This window comes from Typopeltis vanoorti, chromosome 6 (genome assembly GCF_054136105.1).
Source record: "Typopeltis vanoorti isolate ZY-2024b chromosome 6, IOZ_Tvanoo_1.0, whole genome shotgun sequence".
NCBI lineage: Eukaryota > Metazoa > Arthropoda > Arachnida > Uropygi > Thelyphonidae > Typopeltis > Typopeltis vanoorti.
Genome location: NC_143554.1, coordinates 100839234 through 100859745, shown reverse-complemented (window position 1 = coordinate 100859745; position 20512 = coordinate 100839234). Strand labels below are relative to the sequence as shown.

Sequence of the window (20512 nt, the reverse complement as noted above, 5' to 3'; positions counted from 1 at the left end):
CACGTTAGAGCAAGGTTAGTCCTTGATTAACCTTGGATGGTATTAACAACCAGAATGAAGGGAAAAATCCCGTGTTCATCTTTTTAAACGCTCCTGACACCTGCCGAGTTGCGTGATATGTAAATTCTATGTATTTGGTTTTTACAACGTTCCCTGGTGGTGAATTTTGGAATTCATTTTCCCCCCCCTCAGATATCGCTTCTGTGACACACAACGTATTCTTGCAAAATTTCGCAGCATTTAGTGGATGGGAACGGGATTGATTTTGATCACCTTGTACATTCCGTTTGACTCAGAATGTTTATCGGCTTCTTCAGTCGAGCAGATTTCCAGTATTTATGAAGGTTGTGTGGTAATCGCGAATAATTATCATGGCGCGTGTGTGTGAATTTTATTTGCGAGTTGTACATTAGCCGGAACTGCACACCTGTTTTGGGGACGGTAAATTCAAGTTTTCCTAGAGAAGAAATCCTACACTTCCGTCGGAAATTAGCATTCGATTTCAAAATGTCTAGAAGGATTCTGCTTTTTATTATTTTTTTAATGCGAATTCCCACTTACAATACATTAGCGCTGTGTGCAGGTTAAGAATTTTATTTATTTATACATGTATGGTGTATTGCATTTTTAAACATAATCCTGAAATCCTACTCTAAACAGCCACATGGGACTTTTTTTCCCAAGCTACTGCCACTTAAGGCCTCCAGTAAGTAGGTGTCATACCAGACAAGGAATTTCATCTTTAACCTAAAGATAATCACAAAGATCTATGCCCGCAGCGGGATTCGAACTCGCATCCTCTTGACTGGAGAAATGATAAGCGGGCGGACCATTCAGTTAACCAGGACGGCAACACCTGGATGAAAACATAGTAAGTTTTTTTTCCCTGCAAATACTAGGAGATTAAAACCTCTTAAAACATTATAAGGAAAAGTAAAATGTTCTTACCCTAGTATAGAAAGCCTCCGTAATAATTCAATAACTACACTCTTTTGGCTTGAAAGACTCTGTTTCAAATCCTTGTAGAATCCTTAAGAACCATTCTGTAGAGAATTTTCAGTTGAAAAAAAGGGAGTTAGCTGATGGTTGAGTATTTTCACTGAAACGAGTTTTTTTTTTTTTCCATCTTGCCAAACAGCACAAAAAAAAAAAAAAAAAAAAAAAAAACACGTGATTAACAGATATATAAGACGTTGGTCCCATAGCCATAGTTGCTTCCTAAGTTCCAAATTAACCAACAGAGGCGCGTTTTTTGCTTGTTTTGAACTCCTTAGTATGTAACCGCCCATGCAATATGCATTTAATTATTTTAACAATCTTTTGTTTACCTCAGCTTGAATAAAACTAAAGATGGATATTCTGTTTTAAATATCTTGCTTTAATCATTCATGTCTTTAAAAGTTCTTTCGTTTTCAAATAGTAAAATTGTATAATACGTTGAATAACAACTACTTAACTCGTCTCTTCAAATATCGATTATCTTATTATGATCATATCGAAAGGATAAATACCTGGGACCAGGGCGCTGTTGCCCAATGAGGACATTCCTCCGTCCCACACTTTTGAAACGTGGCGGGATGTTCAAGTCCAGCGTCGATACATAATCTGCTGTCTACTGTTTTGGAGATGTTGTTAAGCCTTACTAAACATTGAGCAGCACGAACCTGAAAATAAATATTGTATCATTACAAATATAAAGAGAGATCAACTATTTAATGAATATTAAACAGTATGGGACGAGATCATATGAAGCGTACATTAGAAATAATGTACACACACCCCTTGAGGGTGCGTATTAGGAACTAGAAGTCAACGAGAAGAACTAAAAGTCACTTTTCTTTTTATAAGAAATACGATTTATTCACAATGTTCATTCACATAGCACAAATATAAACCTCGCTAACAACAATAATTTTTTGGTTTCGATAATGAAATGCGGAGAGTAGGCATATTTAAAATAATTATAATACTGGAGGAAAACTCACGTAAAATACTTTATTATGCATAGAATTTTCGCCTAAGTTCATGGGCATCATCAGTACAAGAACACAAAATAGCATTTGAACACTAACAGACAATTCTGAAAAGCGCCACCTAAGTACAGTGTTAAAAGTTAGTTTTATTTCAAAATGAGCAATTTTCAATTTAAACTAGTAGAATCAGACATTTGCAGTAGAAGATTATGTACTTAGGTGGCGCTTTTTAGAATTGTCTTGCTCAATTGCCATTTTGTGTTCTTGTATTGACGATACTTATGATACTTAGGCGAAAATTCTACGCTTAAAGTATTTTACGTGAGTTTTCTTCTGGTATTATAATTATTTTAGATATTTTTTTTTAATCAGAAAAAATGAAATACTGAAAACAAGAAGAAATTCTAGAAAATTCATTAATTTTAGGAGCCTCTTACAATTTCACTGCTGGTTGTCATTTAGTCATCATCCATGCGTTACTTCACGGAAAATTTTAAATTCTATTAATTTAAATTGAAAATTGCTCATTTTACTTAAAAACGTAAATTAACCTAAATGTCTATTTATTTATTTTTTTTTTTTTTTTTTAAAAAAAACGTGTTACGAGCTAACATAGTTTAGTCAATATAAACAATACCCTTTGACAAATTTATGAAATGTATTTTATAAATTTTAAATATTTATAAAATTTATAGGCTGTGCTTTGTGAAGCAAGCAAATACAGCTTATTTGCGGTGGGAATCTAAGCAAGTACTGCACACATAAAATAATAAGGATAACAGAAACATTGACATGTCAATACATATATATATATATATATATCAACATGTATATATGTGCCCTCTGATTTTCGGAAGTCCGCGCGGTTAGCCTAGTGGCTATGCGCTTCGCAACCATATGTCTGGGGAAGGAGTGTCCTGGGTTCGTTTCCCGTCGCCGACGTGAGGAGCTTAAGGATCTTCCTCAGCCATAGCCAAGTTAGCCAGTCTTGAGCGTGGACAGCAGGGTTTTTCCCCCAGTTTATCTGGGGTTTTTCATCCCGGAAGCAGGCAAACTGACCCCATTCATGGGGCCAGTTTGCCTGCTGTAGATCCACATGGACGGGACTGTAGATCCACATGGATCTACAGCCCCGCCCCTATTGGGGCTCAACTCGTCCCAATAGGGACGGGGGAGAAAAGGGAGGAAACTCCATATAAATAAATAAAAAATACTTTCTCTGGTTTTCATGATTTGAAATATTCGTTCGTCCAACTTCTATAGGGAAATTACATAACAGCTGGAGCTATTAGTTAACGGTAAGCACAATAACAGATGAATAAAATGGAAATTTACTATGTGAGTTTCGACTTTATTCAAGTTTGTCAGAGCAACACGTGTAATAAAAGTTCGATATTTTTAAAGTTGTGATGTAAAGAAGAAGGAATAAAAATAAATGGAAGAATCATCAATAACTTAAGGTATGCGGGTGATCCAGTGGTGATGGCAGAAAGCGAAAATCATTACAATAAATTGTTCAAAGAATTGAAAACTCCTGTAGAGAGTACGGACTAAGGATTAACACAAAGAAGAAGACCAAGATAATGATAATGGGCAGAAAAATAGGAGTAATGCAAAAATAAGATGTGGAGGAAAGATTTTAGAAGTGCAAAGATTTCAATATTTAGGTAGTTGGATCTCAGAGAAAGGAACTTCAGAGTTGAATATTAGAAAAAGAATAGGTAAAGCTAAATCGGCATTTATGGAAATGAAGAGAATTTTAATCATCATCGTATGTTACGCCTTCGCGCAAGCCTACACATTCTACCGCGTAAGCTTCCGTAACCAATAATCCCGCGGAATAGGTTGGTTGCTCCTTATTCCAGGTAGTAGCCCATGTCTGTCGAAGCGTGTGTTCACGGGGAAGAAAACCCCCAGGACAAACTGGGGAAAAACCCTGCTGTCCACACCCAAGGCCGGCTAACTTGGCTATGGCTGAGGAAGATCCTTAAGTTTCCTCACGTCGCCGACGGGAATCGAACTTATGACGCTCCATGGTCGCGAAGCCACTAAGCTAACCGCGTGGACGAATTTTAATAAATAAGAATATTAAAAAAAGGTGTGAGAATTCGAATAGTTAAAGCAACAGCCTGGAGTATCAAGTTATGGAAGTGAGTCATGACACTCAGAAAGAGAGAGATGGAAAGAATTGATGCATTGGGAATGTGGTGTTATAGAAGGATGGAAAAGATTAGCTATACAGAGAGAATATCAAATCAAGAAGTTTTAAGAAGATTTGGGATGGAAAGAACACTGCTTAAAAACATTATGCAAAGAAAGACCAGATTTGCAGGACATTTTCTGAGAGGTTCCTCAGGACATCTGACAAGAACTATATTACAAGGGAAAGTTGAAGGGAATAGAAGGCGTGAAAGGCCAACCAAAGAGTGGTTTAATGACATCATGGAATGAACTGGTTTAAGAATGACGGAGGCAACAGACCGAGAGAAATGGAAGAGTTGCTCATCTGCTGCAACTCTCTTTTTAGAGGATGCTACCGGACGACGACGATGTAAATCACCGTTGCGTGGAACTCTGTGGTTCACGCATTTGTGCGCATGAAATTTGATCTAGTTCGATTTTATGAAACCAAACTCGAACATCAAAGGCAAATGGGCATCTTTTTTTAAATTAAAATAGCTTCGTTGAAGTGATATTCTTATAGTATTTTGAAGCCACAAGTCGTGATTGCTAAGTCACTGTGTATGACACCCCCAACCGGCCATGACGTCTATAGATGTCTAGCAAAATCTGGATACGATTCTGTAACATCTATTGAATAACATGGATAAAAAGTTCGATTTCGTCTCGCTATTTCATCCACCATGGCCGGTAGAGAGTACTTTTTCGATGTCATGTGAAAGAAAAAACTATCCTGTAATATATATAGACAAGTTATTTCATATCTACCAGAGATCATCAAGAATGTGGGAGCTTTGGGAATTGATAGATTCTTCTTATTTGACTAACAGGTTGAATGATGCCACTTTTGTTATAACTTTTTAAGATCTTTGAAATCGTTATCGATTCCTCTCTAATACAAGACAATAACGGTCGCGATATCATTAGGGCGGGGGGTGTCATAAAGGACGGTGTATTTTTTCCCCCGATATGTCTTGAGTTACAGCTCTTCCTAAAAGTTGAATTTTTGTTGTAATTATACCGATTCTTTACTGTCAACAAAACTTGAAAGTGTATTAACTGCTCACTTTGTGTGCTACTTTATGGAGAACAGTCGAGGGGGGGGGTGCATTTTCTGTTTTTCCTTTCTTCTAGGACGTCTTTCAGGAAGGAAAGTGTACTTCCTTGTTCAAGCTCCATTGTAAATTGGATGGTAGAGAAGAAATTTCTCAGAAAGTTCAATATTAAATATGGTGGAAATTATCAGTACCTTTCACATAGCTAATGCAAAGTATAAGTTTTTGTGGCGAACCGTTAAGAGCCTGATTTAATATTTAGGCTCTTAACGGTTGTGGATAAGAGGCTTATTGATACTATCAACAATTCAACAAAGTGGGGTGCCTTCTTTATGTATTTGGAACTCCCATAAATCCTAGCAATGACAGCGAGGTTCGACTTTAGTTTTTCTGACAAACTATAGTCAAGTTCGCTTTGCAATTGGGGACCGAGTCGATTATTCTGTACTGTAGATGTTTTTGTCTTCTAATACGATCGACGTATTTTGCCCTTTATGTCAAAACACTGTCATTACTAGGATTTATAGGAGCTATAAGGTACTCAAAGTAGGTATCATACATTTCCCAATTGCTGATAGTAGCAATGAGCCTTCTTACTCACTTTCCAAGTGGAAAGTAAGCCCTCAAATTTGTTTCGATAGGAATGATTTTTTAAGGCTTCATTATCCTAAAGCCACAGTCTAGTTTGTAAGAACCGATTGTCATATTTTCAAATTTTACAATTATTTATATATATATATATAAATTTATTTATATATCCCATTTCCCTTTCGCATGTTAGGCTCAATAACCTGTCAATGCCAAGTAACTCGTCTGATCTTAAACCTAATTAATGCGCTGATAGGGCGGTTGATCCTATCTGCATTAGTGTGCTAGGCTGTCAGTTGTGTGTTTTCTTCTAGTCGGTTGTTTTATGCAAAAGAAAAAATCTTGCTACAGCCGTATGAGACTGGCTAACTCACCTACAGTTGCCGAGCCTTGAAAAGGCTCTTCAGCCTTGACGGGATTTAAATCCCTGCTTTTCCAACCAAAGGATTTCATCAAAATTTGATTGAGTTATATATTCCGAAGAGACCAAAAATGTATTTTTTTAAAGCCAATTCATGTCCCTAGTAAGTGAAGCGGTCTCGCACTGGGTGATGAAATTCATCTTCCACCTAAAGACATTCCTGAACATCCATGGATTCGAACCCATAGCCTATTAGGTGGGAAGTAGGTAAGCTAATCACTCGCCCAACTTGACCGATCTGCGCATTTTACTTCATGTTTATTGTCCGGTGAACGTAAATGTTGGTTTCTTCTACCGAGTGCATTCGTTTTTGTGTATTTAAATTTTTTTACTGAGAGATTAAATAACTGTTAAGAATTAAAACGATAAAAAAGTAAAAGCGAACACATGAATCGTTATACATTTTGAATTATCGAAATTTATTCTTATAAGAAAACATTTTTCAATTGACTTCTCTCTGCGAGCGTTTCTGAAGAAATAAGTCGCAATAAACCATAAAATAAAGAACAGTTTCAATCGAATATTTAAACAGATAGGCTTTTGTTACCTCTTGATAACTTCCATGACGCAAAATCAGCTGAAGAGTGTTACAGAAGTTAGATTTTCACCGAATCATACCAATCATGGTATTATGACTACGAACGTCAATCTGGGCAGAGGCCCCTTTAAAGGCTGTTAGTATCGCATATTATTATTATATCACTGTCATTCCTTCCCTTAAATTTTTATATATAACGGAAAGAAGTTTAATTTCGTTATTTATTAATATAAGTAAGACCAATAAAATAAACCATAGCGTTGCCGTTTATACGAAACGAAAATTTTAAAACGAAAATCATCAAATAAATAAATGAATGATATTTTAAAACAAATCCATTGTGATTTAAAATAATAATAATTTTCCTGATTTGTGGAATTTCCGAGCAACAAGAGGTACATCGTAGTCAAAACGTGACATTTATACTAGAATTTCCCCCTCCTCTATTAAAACCGAGTTTTGGCGCCAACAACGTCTCGTGTAGTTTACGTAGCATATCTTATATATTCTTTTTTTCTCCCATCAAATAGCACAACAAAACATTGTAAAAATCCTAATTTCTAAAAGTTTTACTGTTGATTGAAATTTGCATTTTTCTTAAAGGCAAAAGAAACTAACTACTAAAAAGGATCAAAAGAAACTCCAATACAAAATGCAGGAACGACTGATAACACACAATCAGTACCATAAAACAAAAGATAATAAAAGAGGAACAGTTGAAAAAATGATAACACGCGAACATTTCAGAGATACTCCGTTTGAAGGGGCGAACAAAACTTAGAACACTTCTTAAAAGTAGGTTAAGTGATCCTTTGCTCAGACATGGGTGGCCAGTTTTTTAGAAAGTTTTCGTATAAATTTTAAGAAAGACCTGGATAAAAACGAATTGAATGCTAACGAATGTTTTGAACTTTTTGGTACTCGACCGAAATATTTGGAATTTGTTCTTTTCCTGAAGATAAGGAGAAACTATATTGGTAAACTTCAGAAAAATTTTGGAATGCGAGTTGATTGAGATTATTTCAGTGACTGCTAAAATGAATGAACAATCAAAGAATAAAGTGCTTTTGTCAACAACAACAACAATCAAAGCTCTCTCTCTCTCTCTCTCTCACACACACACACACACAGAGAGAGAGAGAGAGAGAGCGCGAGAGAGAGAGAAACAGGAAGCAGTACAGAAACAAGAAAAGCTGTTTAATAGGAGTATTACGAATGTAGTTTACCCTGACCTTGGATTGGTCATTTAACCAATCTACCGACAATGAATCAATCATGAAACCTTTAGATCGATACAATGCAGAGGTTATATCGAAATTTGGGTTCTGAATCGGGATAACGCCAAGATTCAATGCCCCGTTTCATGTGCGAAGGATAAATCCGTTCCATAATATCCCACTATTTCTCTTTCTCACATTTTCGGACTTTGGGGATCGAAAAATGAGAGAAATGAACAGAAATACATTTACTGTAAATAATACACTTGGAGAAACAGGAACTTTAAAAAAAAAAGGACGGCTGTTATTTGGTTATGCTTTTCGGCCTTTTTTTAATCTGTTTTGTGGGAGAGGAAAGGAAACGAGTTTCCATCTGGGGTTTAACTTATCCTCCGTTGAAAAGTCTTCATAAACGTTCTTTGGGACTTAAGATTCGAATCCCGTTCTTTGAATTCAAAAGCACAGGAGCACGAACTGTGCTGCGAAGGTACAGCGAGTCATAAAACGCAACGTCAACAGTAGTTTCCGCTTTTGGTAACTCAGTGGTAAGATGTGCAATCTATTTCCGAATATTTCGCATTGCAGGCTAACGAATGCCACAAATATTCTTTTGAACGGAAAAAAAGAAAGACGAAACTATAACGAAAAAAAAATAAGATGATATTTTAGAGTTCTGCGAACATTAAACGTTAGTTGATTTGTTTTTTTTTAGTCTCGGACTATTTGGTAACGATCACAAGTTTTTCCCACTGGAATTACTCATCCTCCCTCCCTGTTTCTTTCTCCTTTCTTCCTTTCTCAAAATTTTAAGAATTTAGAATCATGTTGGAAGATGTTTCTGTTTCCAACAGAAACTGATGGGAGAAAAATGAAATGAAGATTTTACGAAAGGATTTTATGATAATAAATGCTAGAAAGATAAAATGTTCTTTGTTTTAGACATTGCTTCAATTAAACCATCCACTAGCAATCAAAAAACGTTCGGACTCTTCTCGGCCCACGATACGAACCCAACAATGCAGGATTAGTCAGCTCATGCACGTCGATCATGCATTTGGTGTGTGTGTGTGTGTGTGCGCGCGCGCATTACAAAACATTCCGTGAACTATTTCAGAATCTAGGCATAGTCACGCAAATGCATGAATTGATTACTTCATTCTTTGCTGTTATATTTAACACACAAACATGCATTAACCATTAAGAGAATCAAACACCAGCATTTCACGCTCAGCATCATTTTGCAAACTCCGTAGAACAGTTCAACTTGCTTAAGCATTGATACTTTAAATAATGTTTTGTATGACTTCCTAAGACTTTCTTTAATTTAGATTTTCAGCAGTCACGGCTATTCCAGACTATCATATCGATTTGGTTTTGATGATATCCTGATGCTAAACTGCAAACTCATTCGACCCTAATATGCTTCCCAATAGATATTTCTGTTTTCTTCAAATTGCGTTCAGTTTCTGTGTGCTGTCCATTGTTTACTTGATTAATGCCAGCGTGTTTTCATAGAAAAGAGCAGATGTTAGCTGCAATAAAGCATATGGCCGGTTGTTTTGACTTCGATACAAACCATGTTGTTAGAATTTTGATGCGTTATATTAGCATTTCCACTTGGATAAATACAAGTATAGTTAAAAGCTATCTAGTGTGTGTGTGTGTGTGTGTGTGTGTGTGTGTAGAACTCTTTGAAACATAAAACAAGCGTAATGAACCCCTTATTTTATACTGTCTAGAATACACCAGGTGCACAATAGAATGATAAATTATGCATGATAACCTATCGAGTCGTATTTGACTTTCCTCAAGAGATTTTACTTGGCATTATGAAGGGGTCTGGCGAAACCTCGATTATAGTTTGTTAATTTATTACAACCCATTGGTATATTCTACTACTTAGTTAATTAGCAGGGGAGGCTCGTGCATTGACACTGAGAAACTGCTGCACTCCCAATTTTTCTCGATATTTAAATATATTTATGAATTTATTTATATTTGCTAGTAATATTTAATTTTATCATCAACAATCCTATACAATTCTCTTATTTTGTATAAAAATAATAAAAATTCATCCTGTAGCACTTAGGAGGGCGAAGGACGCTAGCAGCACTGTGTTTACCACAGTGTCATATTGCTACACGCAAACATATGCACGTCATAGTGAGATGCAAGCTATTAGCGTAATGCCGCACTGTTCGTCGCGCAGTTCCACTGTTGTTTATATGCAGTTTGCGCCAGTAGTAGTGTTCGTAGTGCTTATCGTGTTTACTCTGTCTCTTTAAATATTTGGACATTACAATTAAAGACATAACATTTGTTATAGTTTTTATTTTAGAACATTATTGGGGTTATTGACAATTGTGACCTCAAAATTTTTAAGTAATTTTGAATTATACTAAACTGTATAATTTTATCGATAATAAACAATATTTTTTCATTCATATTTATGAATTTAGGGACACAAAACACACGTGTTGAAAATATTATTTTACTGATTAATAATAAAATAATAACTTGATGTTTCGACCCATGTATTGAGGTCATCATCAGAAGGATACATGTGTATAAGAACCAAGCTACATGCTGTTGCACTCTATACAGGTAAATTTCATCTACGTTGTTAACTAATCTTTTTTTCTTAGCCTGCCCTATAGTGATAAAAAAAATTACCAATAAAAACTACTCTACCAAAGTCCTCACGCACTAGGATTCTTCTGGAATTATACAGTTTACATTGTTATATTACGATTATCTTCTGGATTTGTACAGTACAGGTTGCTATTGAATGTTCAGGGGAAAAAAAAAAACACTTCACCAAGTCTTCTTGTATTGAGATTTTTCTTCGTGGTTGCTATGGAGGTTGCAGATGGGTCCTCCACATTCTTGGAATGGTTAGACCGTTATTTTTATTCAGATTCGGATCATGTTTGAGCATTTCACATGCTTCCTTGAATTTCCGCTCGAACCAGGTTTTGGTGTGGTGTAAGGACTTGGTCCCTTTCCAATCAATTCTGTGGTATGTTTGGAGTGCGTGTTCAGAAAGGCCGATTTTTCCAAAATGGAGGTATTTTATGTGTCGTTTGTTTTCATCCTTTCTGATTGGGATGGTTCACCCTGTTTCCCCTATGTACGGTATGTTACATGTGCAATCTATTTTGCAAACCCCTGGGTGGGCTAGGTGTGGCAGGGGATCCTTGGAAGAACTGAGTAGGTGTCTTAATTTTGTCGGGAGTTTAAAGGTCGTTTTGATGTTGTATTTGTGTAGTGTTCTGTCTATTTTTTCTGAAATGCCTCTAACATATGGTATAGCAATAGCATTCTTGAAATCTTTTTTGTTATTAGTGGTATCTTTGTGGAGAATCTTGTGAATGGTTTTTATACTGTATCAATTTTTTTATAAAGGCATGTTTGATGGTCTCAAACATATGAGACCATCAAACATTTTTGTCTGTAAATTGCGTGTGTTCTATTGACTAGTTTGTCTTGTGGAATAAAAACCCCGATTTCTGAGAGGAAAATATCGTACCACCTTCATATGAGGTGGGCTAACTTCAGTTAAAAAGGCCTTTATAAGGCGGAACTTATAAAGGTTCCGCCTGTCTTAGACGAACGAGATTCAATCCTAGGTCTTTCCAACCAAAGAGCATCGTCGAATACTAAATGAACTATGGAAGCCATAGTCAGTGTATGTAGTTCAGGAAATTTGGTGCACATATACGTCATTTTTTTCTTTTTTAAATATCTCTCAAGTGCGATGTTTTATATAATGATTTACATATCTTTTGCTCATTATTGTGGATAGGCAGCAAAAATTTGTCATTTTGGCATATTTTTGCCAAAATATTGTCATTAAAAATTTCGTTACACTATTATATTTTTAAATTATTATTCCCAAAATGTCATATGTTTGTAAACATGCACAAAAATACGAAGATAAGATTTACCTGGAATCCACTTCCTCCACAAGTCTGAGAACATGTCGACCATTCCGTTATAACCCAATCAAATTCTAAATTTTCTGCTTTGCCTTTACCAAGAACGAAGCTGTTGGACATGAGTGTAGAAGGATTGAAGATATCCGAATCAGTTTCAGATTCGGTGCTATGACTGCTGAACATACCACTGCGAGAGCCCCCTAGTGTATGATGAAGATTGACAAGTAGTTTCTGGATATGAGGAAGAGCATGGTGACTAGATGCTCCAGAACTTGCTGGATGTTCTATCTCTAAACTGTTCTCCCTGCGAGGCGTTCCAACATTGAACTCATCACTTTCCTGGTCCGAAAAAAAAGTTCCGCCATTTTGGTTGTCCCACATATCAATAGGAAGATCCGATTCACTTTCCAAAGAGGTATCACCGTGTTCAGTCATATGAACTGCACTGAAATAGTGTGAGGACGATGGCGTTGTTTGGACTGTGGTGGTGGTCTCCACAGGCTCGGTTACAATACTGCTACTTTCAGTAGCAAGGGTGGATGTGGTGATTGGAACTGTCGAGGTGACTGTCAATACAGAAGAAGACGTCGATGACGGGTGTTTATTTTGTTTCGATCTAAATCTGGGTTTATTTTTTCTTGGTCCTTGTCGAGGGTAGCCTACAGTGAAGAGAATGGCTGGTTCGGAAGTGGTGTCCATTTCGACGTTGTATTTTGGATTTTTAACTTTCTCTCTGGGTTGATTGAAATAGTGGCTCTTATTATCGTCAATTCTTATAGTTTGATGATGCTCGTGACTGTAATCCTCCTCGTCGTCCTCCTGGAGAGGTTTTTCCAGGTCTCGAAACGGCTTATTACTGTTGCCTGAAAAAAAAAAGTAGAATATTGAATTTCTGATGAGTCAACTGATACTAGTTTAGAAATATCAAACTCCTATTGCAGTAAAAAGTTCATTAACAATTAGCAGTGTTAATAAAAAACAACAACAACAACTTAACTCAAAAGTTCCCTGTTTCGTTTGGTTTTTGTTGTAGTAATACTCTTTATTGTGGCTAGTCTGTTCGTTATATTGCTTTGCTCGTTTCATCTCTCTCTCTCTCTCTCTAGGCTTTGGTCGAAAAATAATCATTATTAATGAAGTCACAGGTAAACAACTTTTCAGTATACAATTCTATTTTACTAGTGACTGGGTTATCACCACTATACAGGGTAGCCATAATTAAACTTCCCTATTGCATAGCCTTATGTAGCTCGATCTAACTAGCGAAATGTCACCAAATTTGGCAGAGAGACTAATCAAGACACGGAAAGAAGGATTTCATGAAAAAAATTAGTTCGAAAAGGATCCCAGAGAAATATGACACTTTTGTGGTTCAGGAAACCGAAAATTTGCATAAAATAAAGTTGAAAAAAAAAGTACTGTCATTTTGGTTGTTCAACATATCAAGAACCGAAGAGGTATCACCGTGTTCAGTCACATGAACTGCACTGAAACAGCGTGAGGAGGATGGCGTTGGTGCTGTTTGGACGGTGGTGGTCTCCCAGGTTCGGTTTTGCTGGCACATCATAAGATTTATAAAGTAAAGAGAAAACTTCACAACGCATTTCTATTAATAGTCGTGTTCAGCATGCGTCTCCTCTAAAGGTTTTTCGTAAATTTTTCCTTAACGAGTGCAATTCGTCAGTCGCCTTTCGTGAGTTTAGAACCCACGTAAAGATCCTCTGCTAATGCAGTTAGATCGATGATTCGGAAGCTCGAAGAATCAATCTTTGGAAGTTCGACCTGGCAGAGAATGGAAACTAGTGCCAACACGAGTAATCGAAGAAGCTTCCACCGCGATTGTCGACAGATTACACGAAAATGTTGCTGGTGGTAGCAGTGCCCTTGTAGTAGCGCGGCAATTGGATATGCCTTATCCCACGGTACGGAAAGTCTTCAAAATTATTACATTTTATCCATACAGGATCAGCCACGTACAGCAGCTGCTACACGATGATTATGATAAATGACTTACATTTGCTCTGACATTTCTAGTCAGATTGGAAATCGATTATGTTTGTCTTGGAAAATTCTTTGGGGAGATGAGGCGCACTGTTATCTGAAAGGGACCGTAAACACCCTAAATTTGTGAATTTTGGCTTCTGAATCGCCCCATGCGCTCTAGAAACTCCCATTACATTAATCGAAATTTACAGTTTGATGTGGCTCCACAGGAGATTTTATAGTAGGGCCATTCTTTTTTGAGGACATCACTCCGACAGGACCAGTAACTTATCCCATTACCGTACGGAAATATCGCGATATGCTGAATAATTTCATCATTTCGCAACTTCAGCAACGACGAGACCATTTTTATGCAAGATGGAGCACCTCCCCACACTGTACGACCAATAAAGGAGATTCCACGGCATCACTTCACAGAAGAAAGAGTGATTAGTCTTTCCGGTTGCATGATATTACTCCATGAGATTTTTGGTTATGGGGTTTCTGAAAGCCAACGTCTAGCGTGGCGATGTCTTGACAGCCTTTGAGGACAACGTATCAAGGACTGTGACGAACATTCCTTCAGATATGTAATGTTTTGCGTTGAGAATGCTGTGTACAGGATGCAATTTTTAGTCTACGAGAACGGTGGCCACATTGAACCAGGTCCTCTTTTGTACGGATGAACTCATCGAGATCATCCATGATCGAGTTGTGCAACAAGTTTGTGACAACACTTACGCTCCAGCAACTGTAATACCGTAATTATTGTGCTCTAAATTAAATTGATATGAAATGTTTTATTGCTGTGTTAGTGCAAGAAATACAGGGAATCTTTTATTTCAATTTAGCCTTTGTTATTCATTTGTTTGTCCATGTTAACGCTATTTTACATTGTACAGCGCCATATTCTCCCCCCCCCCCCCCATCGGCTACTTTTCAAACTAAATGTTTTTCGAGAAATTCTTCGTCCCATGTAACTTGTTTCTCTACCAAATTTGGCGACATTCCGATTGTTAGATCGAGCTACATAAGGCTCTGAATAAGGGACGTTTAATTATGGCCACCCAGTATTTTGATTATACGATTAAAGTGAATAAAATAAGCTAAAATAAAATCTGAAACAGAAAAAAAAAGCTTTAGAAATAACGAAACGCTCTGTTTGCCTGGTTCGTAGTACATGGAGTATCTACTCCTCATTTGTGGGTTCGAATCCCACGGCCTCTCGATCATAGATCTTGATCACCGTCCTGTTCATTAGAAGATTGAAGTAGCTTGAAATGAACCATGTTTGGTTTCCAGAAGAAAGTTCTGAATTATCTATTCTTGGCCATCCACGATATTATTATACTAAGCTCTGCAACTTTTTTGTGGTGGGATTCACATGAAAAATCTCAGTTACATTTATGGAGTATACTTTTCTTTCTTTTATTAAGCGGATTGTAATCGGGGGGGGGGGGGGAAGACGCCAAGCCGGTGGTGAGCAGAAGCTGGGTATCAGTTTTAATTGCTCGATTTGTTTTTGTACATATGGGACAATGAACTTCGAATTATGCTTAAGACTGACATCTCTGTTCTCTTAAAATATACGATATATATATATATATATATATATATATATATATATATATATATATATATATATATATATATATATATATATATATATATATAACTGAGTGTAAGGGGAGAGAGAGAGAAACTATAATGTAGCAGAGAACTACTCACTTTCGGATGGTCTCTCCACCGTTCGATCTTCCTCTGAACTGCCATGCCCTGGAGGGAGTGGCTTCACAGTGATATTGAGGTTAGCTTTCGATGATCCAGCTACGCATGTATACGTGCCTGTATCGTCATATGAAATTCGCCGAATCCTCAAAGCTCCTTTCTTGGATACTAAAATCCTCTTATTGGAATGAATTGGGAGAAGATCTTTGTACCACGTGATGTTAGTTTTATTGAACTTCCTACTCGGGCACCTAATTTTAATATTGGTTCCTTTAAAGACGATTGCACGGCCTCCTACTTTCAAGAACACCCTCCTCTGTGGTTTCTGCTGGATGTAGATCTGCTGAGAAAGATAGATCTCTTGTTTCTGTTGCTTCTTCTTTTCTTGATCGTGGCAGAGCTTGAAATTGCAAGGTTTTTCTACTTTTGGACGCTTTCTGGAACAGCTAGAGGGGGAAAGTTCCACGACCTCACCAAAAGCCAGTTCCTTTTGGCATTTTATTTTTCTCATTTTTACTCCTCCTCCACAACTCTTTGAACACTGAAATATCATAAGAAAAACAGATTATTCGACTTAAAAAATTAATCTATTTAAAAAACGGATTTGAGTCATTTGTATAAAGCAATATTAAAGCTAGTCTAAAGGTTTTTCTTATTGTAAAATTCAAATCTTCCTCAATATATATATATATTAATTTAATAGATTAAGGATGACCAAATACAAATTTTTCTGTTATTATTATTATTAATTATTATTATTATTATTATTATTATTATTATTAAAGAGAAATACGCTCGCCTACTCGCCGGCGGCAAATAGATTTTGCCGGCTGACAATTTAGATTTCTAAATAAAATCTTTTTTTTTTTTTTTTTAACTTTAAGAAAACCAAAAAGAATATTCGTAACTGCAAAGGGCCATTCTAGTAACAAAATATTTAACAAACTATACTGACGTCGAATATGTCTGTGGTTTAGCAAGTTTTCTTTGACTTCCGTTATAGAGACCACACGTTTCTTAACGACAATTACATTTTATCGAACTAAACAATATAATGCAAGTTCATAACTGTTTTATAAGAAATTAAAAAAAAACAACAACTTAGAAATGCTTCTTATCCTCCATATACAATGTAACAAAAACCAAGATTTAATCCTATACCAGGTTTGATCTGCATTTATCAAAAATCTGACAACCGAGCAAATGGGATGTGATACGCTTTATGCCATTGAAAGTGACAGCAACAATTAGATCACTTCGAACCCGTGGTGTAGCTAGAGCTTTTGCCGCCTGGGCGATCCCTGAGTTTGACTTTATACACGCGAAAAATACTACAAACAGTCAAAACGACGTATAGGGAAATAAATTAAAACACTATGTTTATTTTTGAAGTAAAACTTTAATTTCAACATTCTAAAATGTTATTTTTCTTGCTTTTCTGTTAGCAAAATCGTCGATGACATTGGCGAAGTCCATTTTATAGCAATGTAGGTAATTCTTAATCAATTTTATTTAGAAAAACTCCTCTCACAACTAGCAACACTTACAGCAGTTGTGAGGAACATTCGTATTACAATAGTTGGAACTGAGTTCTCGAGACCGTATTTTAGAATTAACTGCAAAAGCTCAAAGTGTCGCCCGGGACGGATCTCCGCCCCCTCCCCCTCCCTAGCTACGCCTCTGCTTCGAACGCTTGCACATGACTCAATTCAACGTGTTTTTTTTTTTGTTTGTTTGTTTGTTTCCCTCCTCTCCCTCACTCTGTTAATATGTTTGTCGAAGTTCTTATAGCATCGGCTATGTGTAATTATTTTTCTACTCTTTTATATATATATATATATATATATATTGTATCACTGATGATGTAAGTCTTACGACTTACGAAATTTGTAAGGTTATGTTGTCTATCGTAATAAAAATCTATTTATTTCTGTTTAGAAACATTTGGTCTTCATACCGGAAATTTAGTTACTTATTCACATGTGACGTCATTTTCACGCCATATGGTCATCACTCCCGTACCTAATAGGGTTTTGGGAGTGAAGCCTTCTGCTAGAAGATGCGGTAGAGTGGCAGAATCCATTTCCACATAGAGTTAGTAGGATAATCACAAACATCCATGCCCATGAGGGATTCGAACCTACAGCCTTTTGGCTAGACAGCGAATACGCTAACCACTCGGGAAACCAGGCCCGGAAGTTAATTATTTTCCAAAAAATCAATGTTGCTTTTCCTATTTTTATTATTTATTGACTTTATGGAATGGTTCTCACAGTGGACTTATTGGGATATATCATTAAAACTGGGAGGGAAGGTATTGGACAAGTGCTTTTTTTTTTTTTTTTTTTTTTTGCGGCGAGTGTTGAGCCCTGATATTAAATGAACCTCTTCATGGAGTTCTGTTACTCATTTTGAGAAGCTCACTCCATTTCACGGAATTAACTATCAGTGAATTCACAGCTTACTCCAGCAACATGTTCCACTCATTACGAGGATTATAAGATTTTCATTCCTTGAATGATTAGTCTTGATCAAACGTCCAAGGATGACATTCGTTCTTTCTCCTACTCTAGTTATTGAAATAATCTCCCTCGTAGATGTCTTCATGGACTTACACTCGGATGTTTTAATCCTATTCCTTTCTTTCCCTCTTATTTACCAACTTTGAAACCCAAGGTCCATTCTCGCAGTAAACGTCTAGTTCTGACCTCAGTTTCAGATCTGCGCACATTATTCCATATATAGACGAATCAAGATCTCGTAAAGCGGAACAATCATTTCTCATCGATATTTGTTAGCATCCTCAATATAACAAATATCTTCTGCGTTCTTTATCATCTTTAGATGTCTATAATACACAACCTGCAATCTTACAAGAACTGGAGTCTTACCAAATTCCTCAAAGAGAGAGAGAGAGAGAGAGAGAGAGAGAGAGAGAGAGAGATTAAAAAAAAAGAAAAATAATCCACTCTCTAAATCTATAAAGGTATAACTGTCTACTCGATAAAGATTCTTCTTAAAAGGGATCAAAGACAGCCAGTATCCTCCATCTTTCATGAGAGTTTATGGTATCCCCTATCAATGCGAAGTCCAGTATTTTGGACAGGGAGAAGTTTCTAATCAGAGCAGTACGTTCTGTCTGTACTCGAGTCACGGATGGACCAAATTAAAATGCCCTTATAAAACGATCGCTTCATTAGATGAAAGAAATCAAAATTATTGCGTAAGTCTAGTTTTCCGGAGGAAAATCCTGTCTCCTCTGTATGACACCATCTAATCCTGTTCTAATTGCAACAGAACTAATGGATTACTTTTAAATATATTTTGGTTCACTGCTTGAACTTCCTTTCAAGAAAGAGACAAAGAACGCACAGTCATACGTCAAGCATCTGATTTTGTATTTTCATTCATTAACTTTCTTACACTTTCAGACAAGCAAAACAATATTGCCATGTAGTACGGAGTCTTGAATGAATCTGATCCTTCAAACCACAATAGCCCACAATAGATGGCGCTGCGCGCCCGGCTAAAGTGAAGCAAAAAATGCAAGCAAGTTGTGGATAAGAAGTGGGCTGTATTTAGTTCTGTATTGTTGTCGTTGAACATCGTTTCTGACTCAGTCCTGTTCATTTCCAATCACAGGGTAATGTCTGCCACCGCGGCGCCGTGACCTTCTTCCAGTTGGTCTATTTTTTATTCATTATTATTTTTTTATTAAATTGCTAGCCTGAAACACGGGCGTGTACTTCCATGTGTACGACCAACTGACAAAAGCGGCGATTATCATCTGGTGCCGCGTGGTGAACTCAAGTGGCAACGGTGATAGTGCGTAGATCCGGTGCTCGCGTTCGCCATTACACGAATACCGGGAAAGCTCACGGAGCGGCTGACACCTGTACGGACACTCCTTTCTGCGTTAAAAGTTTTTCCAGAACAGTTCTTTAAAAATTTTCATTCTATAATTATAATTCTTCAGATGTACTGGTCTCGATAGGCCAGATCATATAATGAGTTGGAAACGGCTGAAGGAAGAAATCGCATTTTAAAAATATATATATAAAATAATAATAATAAAACATTGCAACTTAAAAAAAAAATTAATCATTAATTTTGTGCATCTTTTGCCGAAAATGTTCCGACATCGTATCATTTTCTACAGTGGCTATTCAATTTAAAAGAGTTGTTTTCTTCATCGTTCTGAAGAGGGCGCTTAAGTATCTCCGGTTTGCACTTTTATCGCGAAGTAAACCGATAATTGCGTTTGTTTATTACGTGGAATTTCAAGTTTTTTTTAATATGATTATTGCAAAGCATTTTATTAGATTCGCGACAAATTCATTTAATGTTCCTTCTATTTGACTGCAAGAAACATTGCTAAAAATTAAAATAGTTTACTAAACCTTTTTAAGCCGCTTATGTCCAATAAAAACCAGCTCATGCATGTATGAAGCGGTACATCACACTTAATGTAAAGAACTTTTATCAGCACAAAATTCACCGGATTATCTTCATAATTACCTTTTCGCTTCAAGACCACTGCTGATGACAGGATTAATACTAAAGTTGGAGGGGACGTTAGCTACAAGGAGTTAAAGTTAACTGTCATTAGAACTAATAAATTTCTCGCCTCACCAAGGATGCTTTGATATATAGACGAGTTTTTGCTTATTCGGGCACTTATAAAGTGAATTGTGGATACAAAGCTTGTTAGTTGTAGTTCTGAACATAAACTGCGTATTCAACTAGCTTCCAAATTTCAGCGTTAGTGATTTAGTTGCGTTTGAATTACTTGGAGGTATCGCTTACTCAAGAGAGAGATATTATTACTTGGTTCAAGAATACGTGTTGATACATACTCAAAAAGTTCATTTAAATCTTGAAGTAGAAAAT

General features: G+C 36.5%; 1 protein-coding gene across 3 annotated transcripts in view; it reads right to left on the bottom strand.

Annotated features, from left to right (window-relative positions):
• nolo (ADAMTS-like no long nerve cord) overlaps positions 1-20512 on the bottom strand; it is a 180795-nt gene that overhangs the window by 32419 nt on the left and 127864 nt on the right. For all 3 annotated transcript variants that reach the window (XM_090394335.1, XM_090394334.1, XM_090394337.1), the window contains exons 14-16: positions 15623-16163; positions 11921-12774; positions 1512-1664 (exon numbers count right to left, since the gene is read on the bottom strand). In XM_090394335.1, the coding sequence (XP_090250461.1) occupies positions 1512-1664; positions 11921-12774; positions 15623-16163 (1548 nt within the window). The remainder of the gene's footprint in view (positions 1-1511; positions 1665-11920; positions 12775-15622; positions 16164-20512) is intronic.